Raw genomic sequence first — 16,717 nt, 5'->3', positions numbered from 1 at the left:
TTCAGTAGTCCCTTTTCTCATTCGTTAAATACCGCTGTGTTTTATGACTAGAGACTCATCTGCTCAGGCTTAGGCTCGCTTCAGAGCAAATCATTTGCAAAAGTCAACACTTTTTTCTAGTACTAAATGTTTTTATGTATTATTCTTCTCCCTATGAGTAAATAAAGGTTGTATTGTATTTTAATGTAAAGAATGTGCAGCTTGAATAATATCGATGTTTTTAAATCCCACGGACTTTAATGGTATCTGTGAATAATTAACTGACTTATAAACGAGGCTTAGCCTGTGCAAATAGGTCTGTAGGTATATTCTGGTATGATGTGTTGTAGTGTGTTATATGATGTGGTGTTAGGGTATACTGTGAATTGAATGTGTGTTGTACGGTATGGTGTTAGTATAGGAAATCGCACGATCTCGAGTACAATTCTGAATTCATAGGTACGAGTGATGTTTTGGACGAGCCTCTAGTGGAGTGTTGGGGTTAGGGTATAGAGACTTTGCACCATCACGTGATGGTATCCATGCAGGAACAATTTATTCTGGTTTATTTTGATTTACATGAGAAATAATTTCCCGGGGAGGGAGGGGAGACTCTATTGTTGTACCTCCTGTCATGGCTGTCATGCTACGTGATGGTGCAGAGCCTCTTTAATGATTGAATGTGTGTGTTGTGCATGTGGTGTAGTTAGACGTAGTGTGTTGTACTATGGTATGGTGTTATTTAAGGTATGCTGTTGATTGAATGTGTGTGTTGTGCATGTGGTGTAGTTAGGCGTAGTGTGTTGTAGTATGGTATGGTGTTATTTAAGGTATGCTGTTGATTGAATGTGTGTGTTGTGCATGTGGTGTAGTTAGACGTAGTGTGTTGTACTATGGTATGGTGTTATTTAAGGTATGCTGTTGATTGAATGTGTGTGTTGTGCATGTGGTGTAGTTAGACGTAGTGTGTTGTACTATGGTATGGTGTTATTTAAGGTATGCTGTTGATTGAATGTGTGTGTTGTGCATGTGGTGTAGTTAGACGTAGTGTGTTGTACTATGGTATGGTGTTATTTAAGGTATGCTGTTGATTGAATGTGTGTGTTGTACATGTGGTGTAGTTAGGCGTAGTGTGTTGTACTATAGTATGGTGTTATTTAAGGTATGCTGTTGATTGAATGTGTGTTGTGCATGTGGTGTAGTTAGGCGTAGTGTGTTGTACTATGGTATGGTGTTATTTAAGGTATGCTGTTGATTGAATGTGTGTGTTGTACATGTGGTGTAGTTAGGCGTAGTGTGTTGTACTATGGTATGGTGTTATTTAAGGTATGCTGTTGATTGAATGTGTGTGTTGTACATGTGGTGTAGTTAGGCGTAGTGTGTTGTACTATGGTATGGTGTTATTTAAGGTATGCTGTTGATTGAATGTGTGTGTTGTGCATGTGGTGTAGTTAGGCGTAGTGTGTTGTACTATGGTTGTGTAATGTCATGAAGAAGTTTCATAGCATACCTTAGGCCCGGTTCATACGTCGAACTTTTCATGGGCCGAACCAAATGCTAAGAATTAAGACCTTGAAAAGTACGACGTCTGAACCAATTAAGTTCGACCATAACATTGAGATCGAACCAATCGTTAAGATCGACTGAAGCGGTCGGGAATTACGACTTCGGAGCTACTATGATTCAAACGACGAACTTTTCATGAACGGAGGCAAGCAGGTTTATCATGAGTTGTGCGTGCGCATAAACAGTTATATGAGAGGCTCGGCAGCTGGTTCTGGATCCCGGGAAAGCAAAATGGCGTCTGATGATATGTGTGATTCGTGTTTTGCAACCACGAAATACGTTTGTATTTCCTGTGAAATACCAATATGCAATAAGTGTTCATGTTTTGAAAGCGATGAAGAACAGCCTGTTTGGGTTGCAGGAAGAAGTATAGGATGGCCGAGCGGGGGACTGCGGCGCTGCGGAAGAGTCTGATTTCTATATTACTGTATGTTAACCGCTGTCCTAAATGCTTGACTTGGAAAAATCTAATTGGATCGACTGAATTTGGTACGACGTCTGAATCAAAAGTAGATATTTGACGATCTTTGGTCGATCTTCAACGTTTTAGGTTCGGTTCATGAAAAGTTCGACGTATGAACCGGGCCTTAGTGTCCTTTTCGTGTGATGACAATAGATAAAAACGACAATGGACACAATGGTAGTATTTGTAGCACGGTACAATAAAAGTACAATTTCGTATGAAATACAAAAGAAATACTCAACATGTGCTAAAGATTTCCTATCCTAAATCACTAGATCCACCCACTGTCGTTTGACTGACGTACATGTAATAACGAGGGGGGGGGGGGGTGGGGACCGTAGAATCTTTGCTACAGGAATGTTCAGTCCTCTGTACCAGTGACGAAAGAATGCACATAATGTGTTTCAAAATACATAAGAACCTTGCACCAAAAAAACGAAACAATTGCTAGGATTCGCCTGATATTGAGTGCTGGTATAATCACCGTTATAAATAACTCTGTTTTAGTATAGAGGAGCGAGTAGAATGAAGTTGGGCGGAAACAGGCAGACAGACCGACGGGCACCGGCTTAGAGAATATTGGATTCGTGCGATGTGGAGCTCAGCTATTTAAGCATTAACATACTGCTGTTGCATCAACGGATTACCTGGGCTTTTTTATTGTAAACAGAGTTACTTTTGGGTTAACGATGGAAAGTGAACTCGAATCATAAGACAGAGGGAGTATAGGCGCGCAAATCCATACAAGTTCTTGCAAGAGAACAAATGTTGAGACGAGAGAAGATGAATACTTAGACCAGAGAATAAAAATAACTCGTAATTGATTAATCATTTTCAAGGATTACCAATCATACATGAGTATACCGTTGCGTGCGTACCGAGCGGACTCATCAGTAATATACAGGTGCTATATTTTATCAGCGATACTGGCTATGAAAAACCCGCTCGGCAAGATCCGGTCTTTGCTCTACACCAAAGATAAGTTGATAGGAAATGAGGTTAGTTTTACACGCAACGAAGTAGAAGGTTCTAAACAACAGCAACTTGAAATGTCACAGCAGTTTGAACCACTTGATTTCCTTGAGTTCTTTTTAATAGAAGTTCGTGCAAACCCGAGATAAGAACTGAAGAAGGTGGCCATGTATGATCTAGCGATACGACAACAAACTCTTGCGAATTACTGTAAACTATACTTCAATTGTGGATTTATGTTATCAATGGTGAATTATCTACATTTTCTTTTTCAGTTTTGTGTCGTATCTGAGTATAATAGGAGTTATTTATGTGGCTATTTTAGTACTCCTATCTCACCACTAGACTTTGGAAAGTACAATTTATAGACTATAAAAGAGTTTTCCGAAAGGATTAAGCTTTCGTTACACGCACAATAGAACGCTTTTATTTTTCAACGTACAAAAAAATGTACAGTATTTCTCTAACAATATGTACGATTTGAGTAAAGCTAAGACTAATAAATTAGTTCAAAGTCTTTTTAGTTTCGTTCTAGGCCAGACAGGATATTGCACACGTCGTAGTTGGTGGATTTTTTGATCAACAGATTACATAGTGAATATCACACCGCTCGTACATAACTTTTATTTAAACTTCTCATGTCTGATTGAAAATTGATTCTAATAAGATCTCCAAATCTGCTTTAATTAGGTTAAAAGAGCATGGTTTTTTAGCACCTCATTAACAAACAATAAACGTCTACACTTACATATTAATAAAGATATCAGAGCCGATCAGCAGAGTGTTTATGGGGGCTCCAACGTGTAAGACATACTGGCGACTGCCCTCGAGTGAGTACGATTGTTCACTTGTAGTCTATACGGCTAGCAACTCTGAATGAAAAATTACCGACAAGATAAGCTGGGCTCGTTAGCATATTACTTAAAAGTTGTATGACGATAAACTGCATTCTCGTGTACTAAGTACATCAATAAACTGTTCGTCTTGTCCTTTCGTCTTGTCCTCTCGCCTTAGGCTAATACCATATCTAAGCCATCTATCTTCGTAAGCACTTGTTTTTCATTTGTTTTATCGTGGCACAAATCAGGGCCTAATCTCTATTGACAAACAGAACACATTAGAAAGTTTTTATCTCTTCACAAGTCATTCTAATTTGCTTTTATTGGACGTAGTCATTGCGGCGCCTCCATGACCAAGCTTATTGAAAAACCTAATGCTTATTAATGAAGTGAATAGGCGCCATGTAAATCAAAGGCCCAGAAACTGCATATTTTTTCGCGTTTAAGAGTTGTGAGCAAGCTATCTTAAGACATGAAGCAGGAAGCGAGGATTGAGTGAAAGAATGTTGGAGTCAAGAAGTTCAAAATAAGCGCCATTTTTTGAAGCACGTTGCAGTTTTCTCCTTGACAATGCGATCAATTACACATGACACTTGGTGAACTTAAGTGAAGGACAATGCATCGGTAAAACTGAGTGGATCCGGAATCCGAGTTGAATCATTCTGGTTGGTCGACACTAAACACGATTCTCCTACAGCCGGTTGCCACGTTTTTCAATGGTTTTTGTTTTTTCAAGGGGAATCTCTTGGAACTTTGTGCGTATTGAAAGGATTTTTGTGAAGAAATGTCATCCGTGAAGGTTGGCTGATTTCTTTTGATCTTCAGGTTCAATTACTGGTCCAGAAGGAGGAATACAAAGCAGAAATTCTTTAATAGTGTTTATCCTTTAGATGTCGCGTGGAACCTATGCATCTCGCTCATCGATCAAGCCTATTCTCCTCCCTCTTCGCCATGACGCAACCTCACTTGTCGCTATTTAGTCGATAGATACCCTGCTTCTTATTAGAAACAATCATACTTAGATAAACGTCACATCAGCTTGAATCAAACGCTCTCTCGATTACGTATTAACTATCGCTTCTAGCAGTACAAAATGAACACCTTACCAGCAAGCACAAAATTGGCCGTTTCCATGGTATGGCTAGTCTCTCTGTTGGACATCTCTCTTGTTCTAGTGCGGGCTAATTCAGAACCCTTGCAAGGTAAGAGGTCTAGTTTAAGTGCATCTTTGCTTTGCTCAGTAGCTATTCTAAGGTTTAGTTAAAGTACACAACACGTGGAGTATTTTGTGAAAGTATTGTCTGATGGTGATTTGTTGACTTAAGGGAGTCTTGCTAGCTGTACAAATCAACACGATGTGGATCGCAGCCTCACCATACTGGCGGGAAACCCTTGTATTTCGTGTGTATGCCAGGTACGTTTTAATGTTATTATTCATCCTGTATTAAACCATTAGCATTTAGCTTTGATTTCAAACCAATATCAATTCCGTTTTGAATAGTTCTTTGATATTTAATGAAGTACAAGGTTCCTTTAATGGATTTCTATTGGCTAAGTAACTGAAGTAAAGTCCTTAACAAGACCCCAGGAGGGCCGTGGATTCCTAATCATGTCGGGCCTTCAAAATGCCAAATAATAGCTATGGAATGTCCACTCGATAGAGTCACAGGTTTTTTCTGACTTCGTGAAAGATAACAAGACACCAGTGAAGTCATACTTGGAAAAACAATGAAATATCCGTTAACTCTAGATAACTATCTTTGTCATCAAAATATTTACAAGGCGTTTGTAGTGAAGTAACCGAGTAAGTTGGCTCTTTTTAACCGGTATTCAAAGGGAAAAATGCAAGAATCTCAGTTACTGGGATGAAACAACTAAGAATGCACTTAATGATTTAGGTAATAGATTATGATAGTAATTAAGACGGATTCGTTCTTATTCCTATGGTGGCTCTTATTGAATTCCATAAAGAACGGAGTCTAGCAAGATAGCGAGTGCTTCAGAAGGCGTTTCAAGTGTTGATTCAAAAGTTCCGTGTGTAACAAATAATTCGATTTGTTTATTACAATCCTAGCCAAGGCATCTTTCATTTTGGCTAGCATTATTTTTTTGCCTTTAACCATGTTTTTCTACTTTGTTCTGTTTTGTTTATTATGCTCCAAGGGATTCAAGTTGCTCTTTTGCTTACTTGTTGCTAGCTGTATTGGCTCAGAGAATCTGTTACTAAAGCATAAAAGTAGTTTTCATTGTTGATACTGATAAAAGGAGAATAAGGTTCTCTTGATATCGAACCTTGGTCAAGCATCAACAAGCATCGCTAAGCCAATTATGACATATCTGCTCCTAAACTATGAACAGCCAGATCAGTCTATTTTTATCATGAGCTATGTTCAGTTCATATTTAAAAAAAGGTTTTGTCAGTGGCCTTTCGACAGAGTAGCTTTTTATCTAATTTGAAATTAGGAGTTGATTTTTGCGGGGGAGGAAGAAAAGTCCCGAAGAACAGTAGAGAACCAACAAACTCTTCTCACAAACAACACGGAGCCCGGTGGGTCGCACTTGTGAGAGGCGAGCGCGGCTCTAACCGCTATGCCACCCCTTGCTTCTTAAACTACATACAAATACTATGACCTTTCAGCACATCTTATAATCTAAACAATATGTTTCCTGCGCAAGTATTTTTTTATTCTTACTACTTCGTGCATTAATTCATAAAACATACTTAAACCTACGTCACTTCAAAAGAAATCACTGCTCCCTTCCTCTAGAGAGAAAAACCTAAAAACACATATGACAAAATCCAAAGACCGGAAGAATAACAATTCTATTTAAGGGGAAAAAACATCGAAAAGATTGACAGTATTTTGAGTTTGTAAAAGACGAGTACGATCCGGAAAGGTGCAGCATGCTTACGAAACTGACCTCGCCCAATCTTGACTTCCTTATGAAGGCTAACTAACATCTTGCCTTAATAAGTGCCATATGAACAAATCCTCTTGAGTAAGAGATCTTCAGACAAATTGGTGGTAACCAGAAACGTGGAAGATGGGCAGAATATGCGAGACATCCAGAAATTGTCTCCTATACGAAGCTAAATCAACACAATAAACACGTTGAAGTGAGTTATTCCTCGTCCGGTTTGGAATAAGGAGTTATTCGCGCCGCTTCTTTTCAATTAAAAGCACAAAAACTGTTATGAAGCTGTTTTACCGTCGATATTGAGCCTAGAGACTTTGCCTTCAAGTCACAAACAACTATTTGGTCATAAAATAGAGTGATCGATCGGTACATTGAAAGAAATTTAGCCTTTATGGTTGACTTTTCTCAGTTAGTTGCTCCTACTCGAATAGGAACACATTTGCGCAGTTGAAAAAATGACTTTCAGACCAGTTGCACTCATTGCGCTGTTAATATCAAAAAGTATTCGTTTATGTTTTCAGTTATTCTATTCCTTGGCAAAAGCGTGAGATTCGTACTGAGAACTCAAAAACGTTATTCCTTTTTCAGACTAGATCACATTTGCACGAGTGACACAAGGTTTTGATAAAAGGTTATCCTGGATTAGACTATCAAAGTTTAAACACCAACTTTATTTCTACTCTGGCCTGATCAAAAGACCGAGAGGTTTGCAGTGGCGGATCTAGGGGAGGGTTTTGGGGGTTGCAACCCCCCCTATCAGAGCCATCGTGATTTATTATTATTATTATTATTATTATTTTTTTTTTTTTTTCATGACAACACCAACAGCATCGCGAGTTTTATTAAAACAGGGGTGCCGAACACATTTCGCTCGCTTTTTTTATACGCCGTGTGTGGGACCTGAAACAACCATGCTCGCCTGCAGCAAATTATGGTATGCTCTCCACCAACTCAATCGATGCTACAACCCCCCCTTTGAAAAAATCCTGGATCCGCCCTTGGTTTGGTAGAAGTAGTGTGTAGTGATAGAAAGAACTAAAAAATGTGTTGCGCTTTTTATCGTGAAAATAACTGTGTATCAATAACTACGCACGCTTTTTTCTTAAGTTTATCATCATCAAGATCTTGATTTCTTGATATGGTTACTGTTATGTCAGTATCGGCATTGTCAATCACGTCCTATTTATAAAAGAGTACCAGATGTATACGTACTAATCTGAGTCATTATTAACAAACGTGTTAACGATATCACGGCAAATCACGTCCTTCGAAAAAAGTGAATATATCTATACTATATTACTAATAGTCATTACTAATAAACATGTTAACGATATATCATGTCCAATCATGTTCTTATAAAGGAGTAACGAATATATCTATACTATATTACTAATAGTCATTACTAATAAACATGTTAACGATATATCATGTCCAATCATGTCCTTATAAAGGAGTAACGAATATATCTATACTATATTACTAATAGTCATTACTAATAAACATGTTAACGATATATCATGTCCAATCATGTCCTTATAAAGGAGTAACGAATATATCTATACTATATTACTAATAGTCATTACTAATAAACATGTTAACGATATATCATGTCCAATCATGTCCTTATAAAGGAGTAACGTATATATCTATACTATATTACTAATAGTCATTACTAATAAACATGTTAACGATATATCATGTGGTCCAATCATGTCCTTATAAAGGAGTAACGAATATATCTATACTATAATACTAGTGTATACACTTAATATATACAATTTATCCGTTGAAAAATTAACTAACAAAATTGTACAAATGTGTGCAAAGTTTTGTAGGTCTACGGTCTACTGAGGTCTACTGAACTTTCTATTTTTTGCACATTTTTGCAATTTCTTACAAAGTTTTTCATGGATATATGGTATGCACTCTAGTAGTCCGCATTACTTACAGACTGTTTTGCTTCTAACCTCTACTCCCGCAACATTGTTGCATTGCAAGTTGCAGAGCTAATGTTGCTCGTTTTACCACTCCGCGTGTAACAAAGAGAAACTCCTTATATTGTTTGCAACAATAATAATGTTGGGCGTGGACTGGTAGTATGAGCAACATTAGCTCTGCAACGCAAAAAATGTTGCGCGAAAAGTTGCGCGATTTTGTTGCCCGTATAGAGCGGTTTTCGTATGACTGTGAAAACGTGGGTGTCGTATGCGTGCCTTGCCGCGACCGTGATGTTTTCTGGAATTTTGATTGGGAATTGTTTTCTCGCGCAGTGCGATTAATCTCTCAGTGACCTTGCCGTGTTCTGATGCCGTGTATCGGGCATTTGATTAGATGCACAGTACATTCTCGTGCAATCTGATTGGGCTGGCGTATAAATTGCCGTGTTACGACCGCCGGTGTTCGTGCTGTGAGGTTTCCACAGTCACACGAAAACAGCTCTACCTTAGCAGAGGGTGTTATGTCAAACATTGCAGATGTTTACATTTATTATAAGTAACTTTATTCTGCTGTTATTTAGAATGGGCGAGTGGAGTGCATTCGGATCACATGTCCTGCTAGGCCAAAATGCCGTGGAATATTGAAGCGAATCCCGGGCAAATGCTGTCGAGTATGTGTAGGTAAGGGTACCAGCTTACTATAACGTTCATTTTCTGTCTTTAGGCGTGCTTTGATGCGTGCACCTTTTTCCTTGATAGCACATCTACATAAAATACTCTTTTCTGATTGGTTGATTGGCCGTGAATTTTTCCTTATCCGTATACACATCCAGGAACTTTTTACTGCTTATCGTCGTTTGAAATGCAAAAATGGAGTCGGATACTATCCTTTTTTTATACTTCACAAACGCGTATTTTATGTTGCTGTATTATTAAAAGGAAATACCACCTTAGTTCTCGAAGAATTAATGAAAGATGCCATTTGCATTTGATGAAAGTGGCTTAATACCATGCACTTGTGCTACGCACTTGTGGTATTAAGCCACTTTCATCAAATGCGCGTGGTATTTTTCATTAATTCTTTTCGAACGGTGGTATTTTTCTAAAGAACATACGCAATGTTTTCTTATAAAAGGCGGGTGGGATATCATTAAAAAAAGCGGGCATAATAGCCACTTGTACACATGTTAACCTTTGGACCCCAGGAATCGAGCTTTGTGTCATGTTTGCACAGAAAAGAACTGCAACACAGATTTTATGAAAAACACTTCACTTTTTAAGGACGGTGATAAGTATTTTGACTAGACACACCCTTGGACTCTTGGATAGTGAGAATAACAGGTACGATGTACACGTATTCTGTTGTACAGCCACTTTAGGTTCAGCTACTGAGGATACGCATGCAAGAAACAATTACATGACAGTGTTTGCTCGTTATGTATAGACTTTTGAAGGCAGATAAGAAGAGCCCAACCCTGCGAAATGAAGTTTTTTCTCTACCTGGTAGGAATTCGGAAAATGAATTCTGCTCGCAGGTAGAAGAGCCATGTACATGAAAGAGGAAATTTTGCCTAACAGATAATGAGCGGTTTGTAGGGATTGAATGTGTCTAGTCAAACAAGGTATTCAGTGCGCATGAGGATTACTCGTTTTTTCTAAAGAGATAAATGCTTTAGCTGGCACATGGTGAAGTTCGAAGAATAAGGTTTTCTAATTATCAGAATCCGTGACGAACAAAGTGTTTGACCGAGGTACGGGTTTTGACCTACAGCTCATTACTTATTGACTAAGATTGCTGTTACTCATCTTAATCTATATTTTATTTGCGCATTAAGAATCTCACTAAAAATTCCTATTCTAGATTACTGATATTTCAATTCGGATTCTAACAAGACGCGACCGCATGGCTTTAAATCTAATCCAGTTACTGATTAAAGAAAAAAAATTAAAGGCTTAAACTATTTTAAACCTCATTTTATTGATCCATTAAAAATTCTATTAACTTGCGTTTGCTTTCGTGATTCTGAGCTAGATCTAGGGCTGAATATTTTTGATTTTTTTTCTTTTTTTTTTCTTTACCCGTTTAGGAAAAATGCGTTTAAAAACAAAACTTTTGAGCCTCAATTTTATTGAGACACCACTAAAAACTCCAAATCATTCCAAACCGCTTTGAATTTGTTTTGACTACCATTTGACTTCACTACATCAAATAACCATTTCATCTAGCCTTGACATTTTTTATATTTTGGGTAGAGAATAGTCGAATCAGCTGGAAACTTTTTGTTTCTTAGATATATCGAAACATGAGAAATACCGCTAGTTTGAATGGCGCCAAATAAGTAACAAATAACTGTTAAAGACTAAACACGGAGGAATTGTTGATACGAGATAATTGATATAGTGAGAAGATTTATTGTATGAAATATTGAAAACATTCAACCGTGGGGAAATGTTTTTGTAGTGGATGTTTATTATTATCAATAAAGATTTTTCAGCTTTTTTCAATCAATCAATCAATCAATCAATCAATTCGATTCTGTACCATCAGGTAACGTATTTACTAAATGTTCGCGGAATTATGTAAACGATGAAAAAGAAAAAAAGGTGTTTTAGACAAATGCCCGATCTAGGAGAATGCATCTTACATTTTCGAATATTTTTGGGCTATTTTAATGTTCATGGATTAAAAAGGGAAGAAATAGAAGAAATAAAAATTAAAATTAAAAAAATGAAAGAAAAAGGATGAAATGGCTACTAAAGTAAAAGATTGCAACAGACTAAAATTAGAAGGAAAGAATGTTAATAAGAATAATAAGAATGGAATATGTAGCCTTTATCAGACCACAGTATAGTGGAGTGGGATAGTAAAAGAAATGATAGAGAGAGAGGGAAAATCAGCTTGGGCACCATCGACTGCGCTAAACTTTCCTTGACCACAAATCAGACTGAAGAGAGACGTTTATACTATACTGTATTCTTTCTTTTAGACTCTACCATGTGCTTTGTTGGCGATGACTCATACAAGGTAAGTAACCATAGTAACCAGATCGTAAACATAGTAACCAGATCGTAACCATAGTAACCAGATCGTAATTATAGTAACCAGATCGTAACCATAGTAACCATACTGTAACCATAGTAACCATAGAGCTGAGGTCATGTTTATCTCATCCCACAGGATGGCGAATGGTGGTATGTTCCGGGTTGTCGGATATGTCAATGTAACAACGGATCGATCAAATGTAAAAAACAACAGTGTTCAATCGACTTAAAATGTTCTCAAGTAAGTTCATTTGGTTGGAGCCTGTCAAGTTAAAAATCCCATTTATACAACACTACAGATATTGAATGTAAAACTTGAAATTTTTCAGGGTCGCAAGCCAGGTCTTCTTCCAGGCTCATGTTGTTTACAATGCATCGAAGGTAAGGTGCATTAAGTCGTAAAGTCGTAAAGTCGTAAAGTTGTAAAGTCGTAAAGTTGTAAAGTTGTAAAGTCGTAAAGTCGTAAAGTCGTAAAGTTGGAAAGTTGTAAAGTTGGAAAGTTGTAAAGTTGTAAAGTCGTAAAGTTGTAAAGTCGTAAAGTTGTAAAGTTGTAAAGTCGTAAAGTTGTAAAGTCGTAAAGTTGTAAAGTTGTAAAGTTGTAAGTGTAAAGTGGTAAAGTGGTAAAGTCGTAAAGTTGTAAAGTTGTAAAGTCGTAAAGTCGTAAAGTTGTAAAGTCGTAAAGTTGTAAAGTTGTAAAGTCGTAAAGTTGTAAAGTCGTAAAGTTGTAAAGTTGTAAAGTCGTAAAGTTGTAAAGTTGTAAAGTCGTAAAGTCGTAAAGTCGTAAAGTTGTAAAGTCGTAAAGTTGTAAAGTTGTAAAGTCGTAAAGTCGTAAAGTCGTAAAGTTGTAAAGTCGTAAAGTTGTAAAGTTGTAAAGTTGTAAAGTTGTAAAGTTGTAAAGTTGTAAAGTTGTAAAGTCGTAAAGTTGTAAAGTCGTAAAGTTGTAAAGTCGTAAAGTTGTAAAGTTGTAAAGTTGTAAAGTTGTAAAGTCGTAAAGTTGTAAAGTCGTAAGGTTGTAAAGTCGTAAAGTCGTAAAGTTGTAAAGTCGTAAAGTTGTAAAGTCGTAAAGTTGTAAAGTCGTAAAGTTGTAAAGTTGTAAAGTTGTAAAGTCGTAAAGTTGTAAAGTCGTAAGGTTGTAAAGTCGTAAGGTTGTAAAGTCACAAAGTCGTAAAGTCGTAAAGTTGTAAAGTCGTAAAGTCGTAAAGTCGTAAAGTTGTAAAGTTGTAAAGTCGTAAAGTTGTAAAGTCGAAAAGTCGTAAAGTTGTAAAGTCGTAAAGTCGTAAAGTTGTAAAGTTGTTTTGTGAAGAGTAGATTTCGTACGTGCAGTGCCGAACGTAGCGTTGTCGTGTTTTTGCTTTTTAAGTGTATGATTAGTGTTAAGTGATCTCGCACGCTCTGAATGTTTAAAATTCACCGATCCCAAATTCACTATTCTACCTCCCTAATTACTGTTGCTACGTCGGACAAGCTAAAATGTGTTTCAGATATGCAGCATTAGAACTGACACCGATTGCTGAAAAATGTAAATGTCTGTCTTAGAATAAACGCATTCTTAAGGTACTATTAGGGAAAAAAATCGATAATTACTAAAAAAAACCTACTGAATTTGAATTTGTCTGTAGGGGATATTCTATATCCCATTGGGAAAACTACCCCGTATTGGTGCATTGCGTACCATTACCGTGCCGTGCAGTTAGTTTAAAGCGAAATCTACTCTAATAAGAACCCCTCTAACGCGGCTGGAATTTTTCTCCACAGAAACTGGTGTCTGTACATCGTATGGATATCCTCATTACCAAACATTCGATGGAAAAATGTTTAATTTCCAAGGAAACTGTCGCTACCGTCTGGCTTCAGATTGCAAACAGGAAAACTTTACGGTGCGCGTGCGCAATGAGCGTCGTCAGACCAGATCACGTGCCAAGTCCCTGACGATTACCATTGGTCCAACCCACATCTCACTTCACCGAAGTCTAGCAGTGAGAGTTAATCGCAGTGACGTAAAATTACCGTTCTATAGATTACCAGATTTGCAAATCACAAAAAAGAATTTCGTTATCACTGTACTTACTAAGATTGGGCTGGAGGTGTTATGGGATGGGGATAGCTATATTGAAGTTCACGTTCCCAAGAGATTCAAGGCAAGGACCTGTGGACTGTGCGGAAACTTCAATGGAAACTCGGCAGACGATTTTACTCTAAAAAATGGCAAAATTGCAGCCTCAGCGAATGAGTTTGGAGAAAATTGGGCAATTGGAAGAAGAAGAAACGACTGCGAGAGAGCGCCTGCTCCACCGATAGATACCGCAGTCACAAAGTGCCGTCGTAGTCCCCTACATCACTGGCGTGCGAGGAAGCGTTGCTGGCCAATTAAAAGTCATTTTTCAAACTGTCACACGAGTGTGCACCCTCATAGATACTACAAATCTTGCATCAGTGACGTGTGTTCGTGTCAGAGTAAAAGATGCGAGTGTGAAGCCCTACTTGCATATGCACGTGCGTGTAGACGAATGGGTGTTGATGTAAGATGGGGAAGGCGAAGAGCATGTGGTGAGTATTGATTAGTACAAGTTAATTTTCTTTAATGTCTTCTTATTCCAGACCACGCGTTTCTCCCTTGAACATTATTTCTTTCTTTTTGGGGAGAAAGGACACAGGTTACCCATCATGAAATTGCAAAATTAAGCGATGTCATCTTATTAATAGGGGTTGTCTGCAAAGGGGGCTCTGTGTTTGACGATTGTGTTCCAGCATGTAAGAAGACGTGTAAAAACAAGGATGACCCGACCGCAGCTTGTGCAAACCAGCATTGTCTACCTGGGTGTAGATGTCCTGCTGGACAAGTCTGGGACGATAGAGAAAACCAGTGTATCTTCAAATGGATGTGTCCACCCCCGGTAAGTACATTGACCTTACATGCGCAGAGTACAAGTGTCCCGCGGGACTCTGAGGTCTGGGAAATAGGGGAAACCAGTGTATTTCCAATGGATGTGTCCACCCCCGGTATGTTCATTGATCTTACATGTGCAGGGTACAAGTCTCCCGCGGGACTCTAAGGTGTGGGACAGTAGAGAAAACCAATGTATCTTCAAATGGATGTGTCCACCCTCAGTAAGCACAAGTACCATGTAGATGTCCCGCGGGACAGATGTTCGTTGATAGAGAAACTCACAGTATACCTTCAAATAGATTTGTGCAGTAGTGAATCAACTGGTGTGTAAATGTGGGGTTTGGCGGGGCGGGTATAAGACGATATGTTTTACGATAGGTACCGACTGATTAGGTTTGATTGACGGCAGCGAAAAAACCAAATTTCAGCGTGCAGCTCGCAGACACAGAGTTCGCATGTTTATTAAGATTGAAGTAAAATCTTTCCGGGTTTCATTTGAAGGCGGGGAAGATTACAGTACTAACTAACTGATCTTTCCTTTTTCGCCGTGCTTTAGATAAGCAAGTTAGAGGAAAGAAGTAAGAAGAACAAGAAATTGTAGGACCCTGCATGCCATAAATCACATAATCAAGGCAGGAAGACTACCAATGGCAGACTAACCACTCTGGCTAAGAATCGTATTGATATCCACAGAAAAAAGAAAATGGCTGGTAAAGCTGTCCATATCACTGAAAATAATTTAAGTACAGGAAAGGTTTAAAAAGTGAACAGGGTCATATATAATGAACATGAGTGTTTAGAATGATATATGTAAGTATCTAGATGTGAGTGTGCAAAATGTGTATGGAGTATTAAGATTGGGCACAGTTGTAAGACTAAAAGTGGGCAAAAGAAGCGCTGCAGCGGTGACTTCACAGATCAATCAAAGACAGACGACCGTTCTTTTGGTTACTGCCTGGATTTGAGTGAGACCAATCGGGCTGAGAGGAACGTGGGATTGTGTCTTCTCTAGGCCTGCCTATTGCATGAAGTACTCTCCAGTAGTTCCATCATGATGTACCCTAATCCCCTCCATAAACTTTGTAAATGCAAGAATATATCCAGAATGAATAGAAGTGATTGGTAAAAAAATGTAAATAGTGCCAAACTACTTATTGGCCTTACCGAGGTTGCGCAGACAACTGGTAAAGAGTAGGACGTATGCTGATTCATGCGGCTGTTTTAAGGATACCATTTGTCTTTTTTGTTGTTGTTGTTTTACACGTTTTAGTTTTTAAATCGAGTCACATTTACAAAATGTATCCCTAAAACAGCCCCACGATTCACCGCGCGTCTAACTTATTGCCAGTTTTTTTGCGCAACCTCGGAAATGCCAATTCTGGAAGTTGCAATCAGAAGCAGTCGATACAGAAAACGAATGGGCGCTAATCCCTCATAAAGTACATTGGTTGTTTGTTGAGCATAACAGAATAGCTTCGTCCCGTTTTTTGCCCGTAGGGAGGAGGGTTGAGAAGCGGCTGTACACAGGCTTAACACGATGGAAAGAATTTATGGTGACATACTACAATTGTTTTTGATAATTAAGGCGCTCCTGTTATTGGCCCAATAGAGGTTTTGCACCATCACGTGACGGCAGCCATGTTAGATGTCAGGAACGATAAAATCGTTTTACATGAGAAAGAATTCAATCCCGAGAGCACAGGGATTTTATTGTTCTGCCATCTAACCACAGGCAGACCAAGCTGGATTATGGCGCCGGCACGTGATGGTGCAAAACCTCTATGCAAATTATTGTATGCCAAAATGTATTGGAATTCGATATCATTCTGTAGGAATATTATATCAAATGGTATTCAGTTCTGTAATAAAAGGATATAATCGAAATGTGTTTCATACTCCGTTTCACCGTTATTAAAGATTATTAAAGCAAAATCTTATCATCGTTCTTTTCAGTGATGTTTGGAGTGAATATAGGAAGTACGCAAGAAATATATCTTCCAAACCATTGATTTCTTCCCCCGGGGGGGGGGGGGGGGGGGGTACTACAACTGCCAGGGGTGTGCCGCCAGGACCACGAAATCCTGGCCCTATCCCAGAAATAAAATTTTGATTT

The 16,717-nt window shown here is 38.3% G+C and overlaps 1 protein-coding gene across 1 annotated transcript; it reads left to right on the top strand.

The window, feature by feature from the left end:
• Positions 1-4,154: 4,154 nt before the first annotated feature.
• LOC116290045 (BMP-binding endothelial regulator protein) lies at positions 4,155-16,536 on the top strand. The gene is made up of 9 exons (XM_031697020.2): positions 4,155-5,021; positions 5,145-5,233; positions 9,257-9,356; positions 11,663-11,700; positions 11,854-11,958; positions 12,047-12,098; positions 13,473-14,264; positions 14,421-14,611; positions 15,161-16,536. Exons 1-9 carry the CDS (start codon positions 4,913-4,915, stop codon positions 15,203-15,205), a joined length of 1,521 nt encoding a protein of 506 aa, XP_031552880.1. The 5' UTR covers positions 4,155-4,912; the 3' UTR covers positions 15,206-16,536.
• The last annotated feature ends 181 nt before the right edge of the window (positions 16,537-16,717 follow it).

The sequence above is a fragment of the Actinia tenebrosa genome, unplaced genomic scaffold (genome assembly GCF_029948245.1).
Source record: "Actinia tenebrosa isolate PJP-AT-01 unplaced genomic scaffold, QUT_ActTen_1.0 PGA_scaffold4__44_contigs__length_22323623, whole genome shotgun sequence".
NCBI lineage: Eukaryota > Metazoa > Cnidaria > Anthozoa > Actiniaria > Actiniidae > Actinia > Actinia tenebrosa.
The sequence above is the reverse complement of the archived record's forward strand: the minus strand, read 5'-3'. Positions and strand labels throughout refer to the sequence as shown.

Bases quoted from the DNA above. Each gene is read 5' to 3' on its own strand.
- LOC116290045 (XM_031697020.2), top strand. From the start codon at position 4,913: ATGAACACCTTACCAGCAAGCACAAAATTGGCCGTTTCCATGGTATGG. The intron at 5,022-5,144 runs GTAAGAGGTCTA...TGTTGACTTAAG, and splicing joins TAATTCAGAACCCTTGCAAG to GGAGTCTTGCTAGCTGTACA. The intron at 11,701-11,853 runs GTAAGTAACCAT...CTCATCCCACAG, and splicing joins TTGGCGATGACTCATACAAG to GATGGCGAATGGTGGTATGT.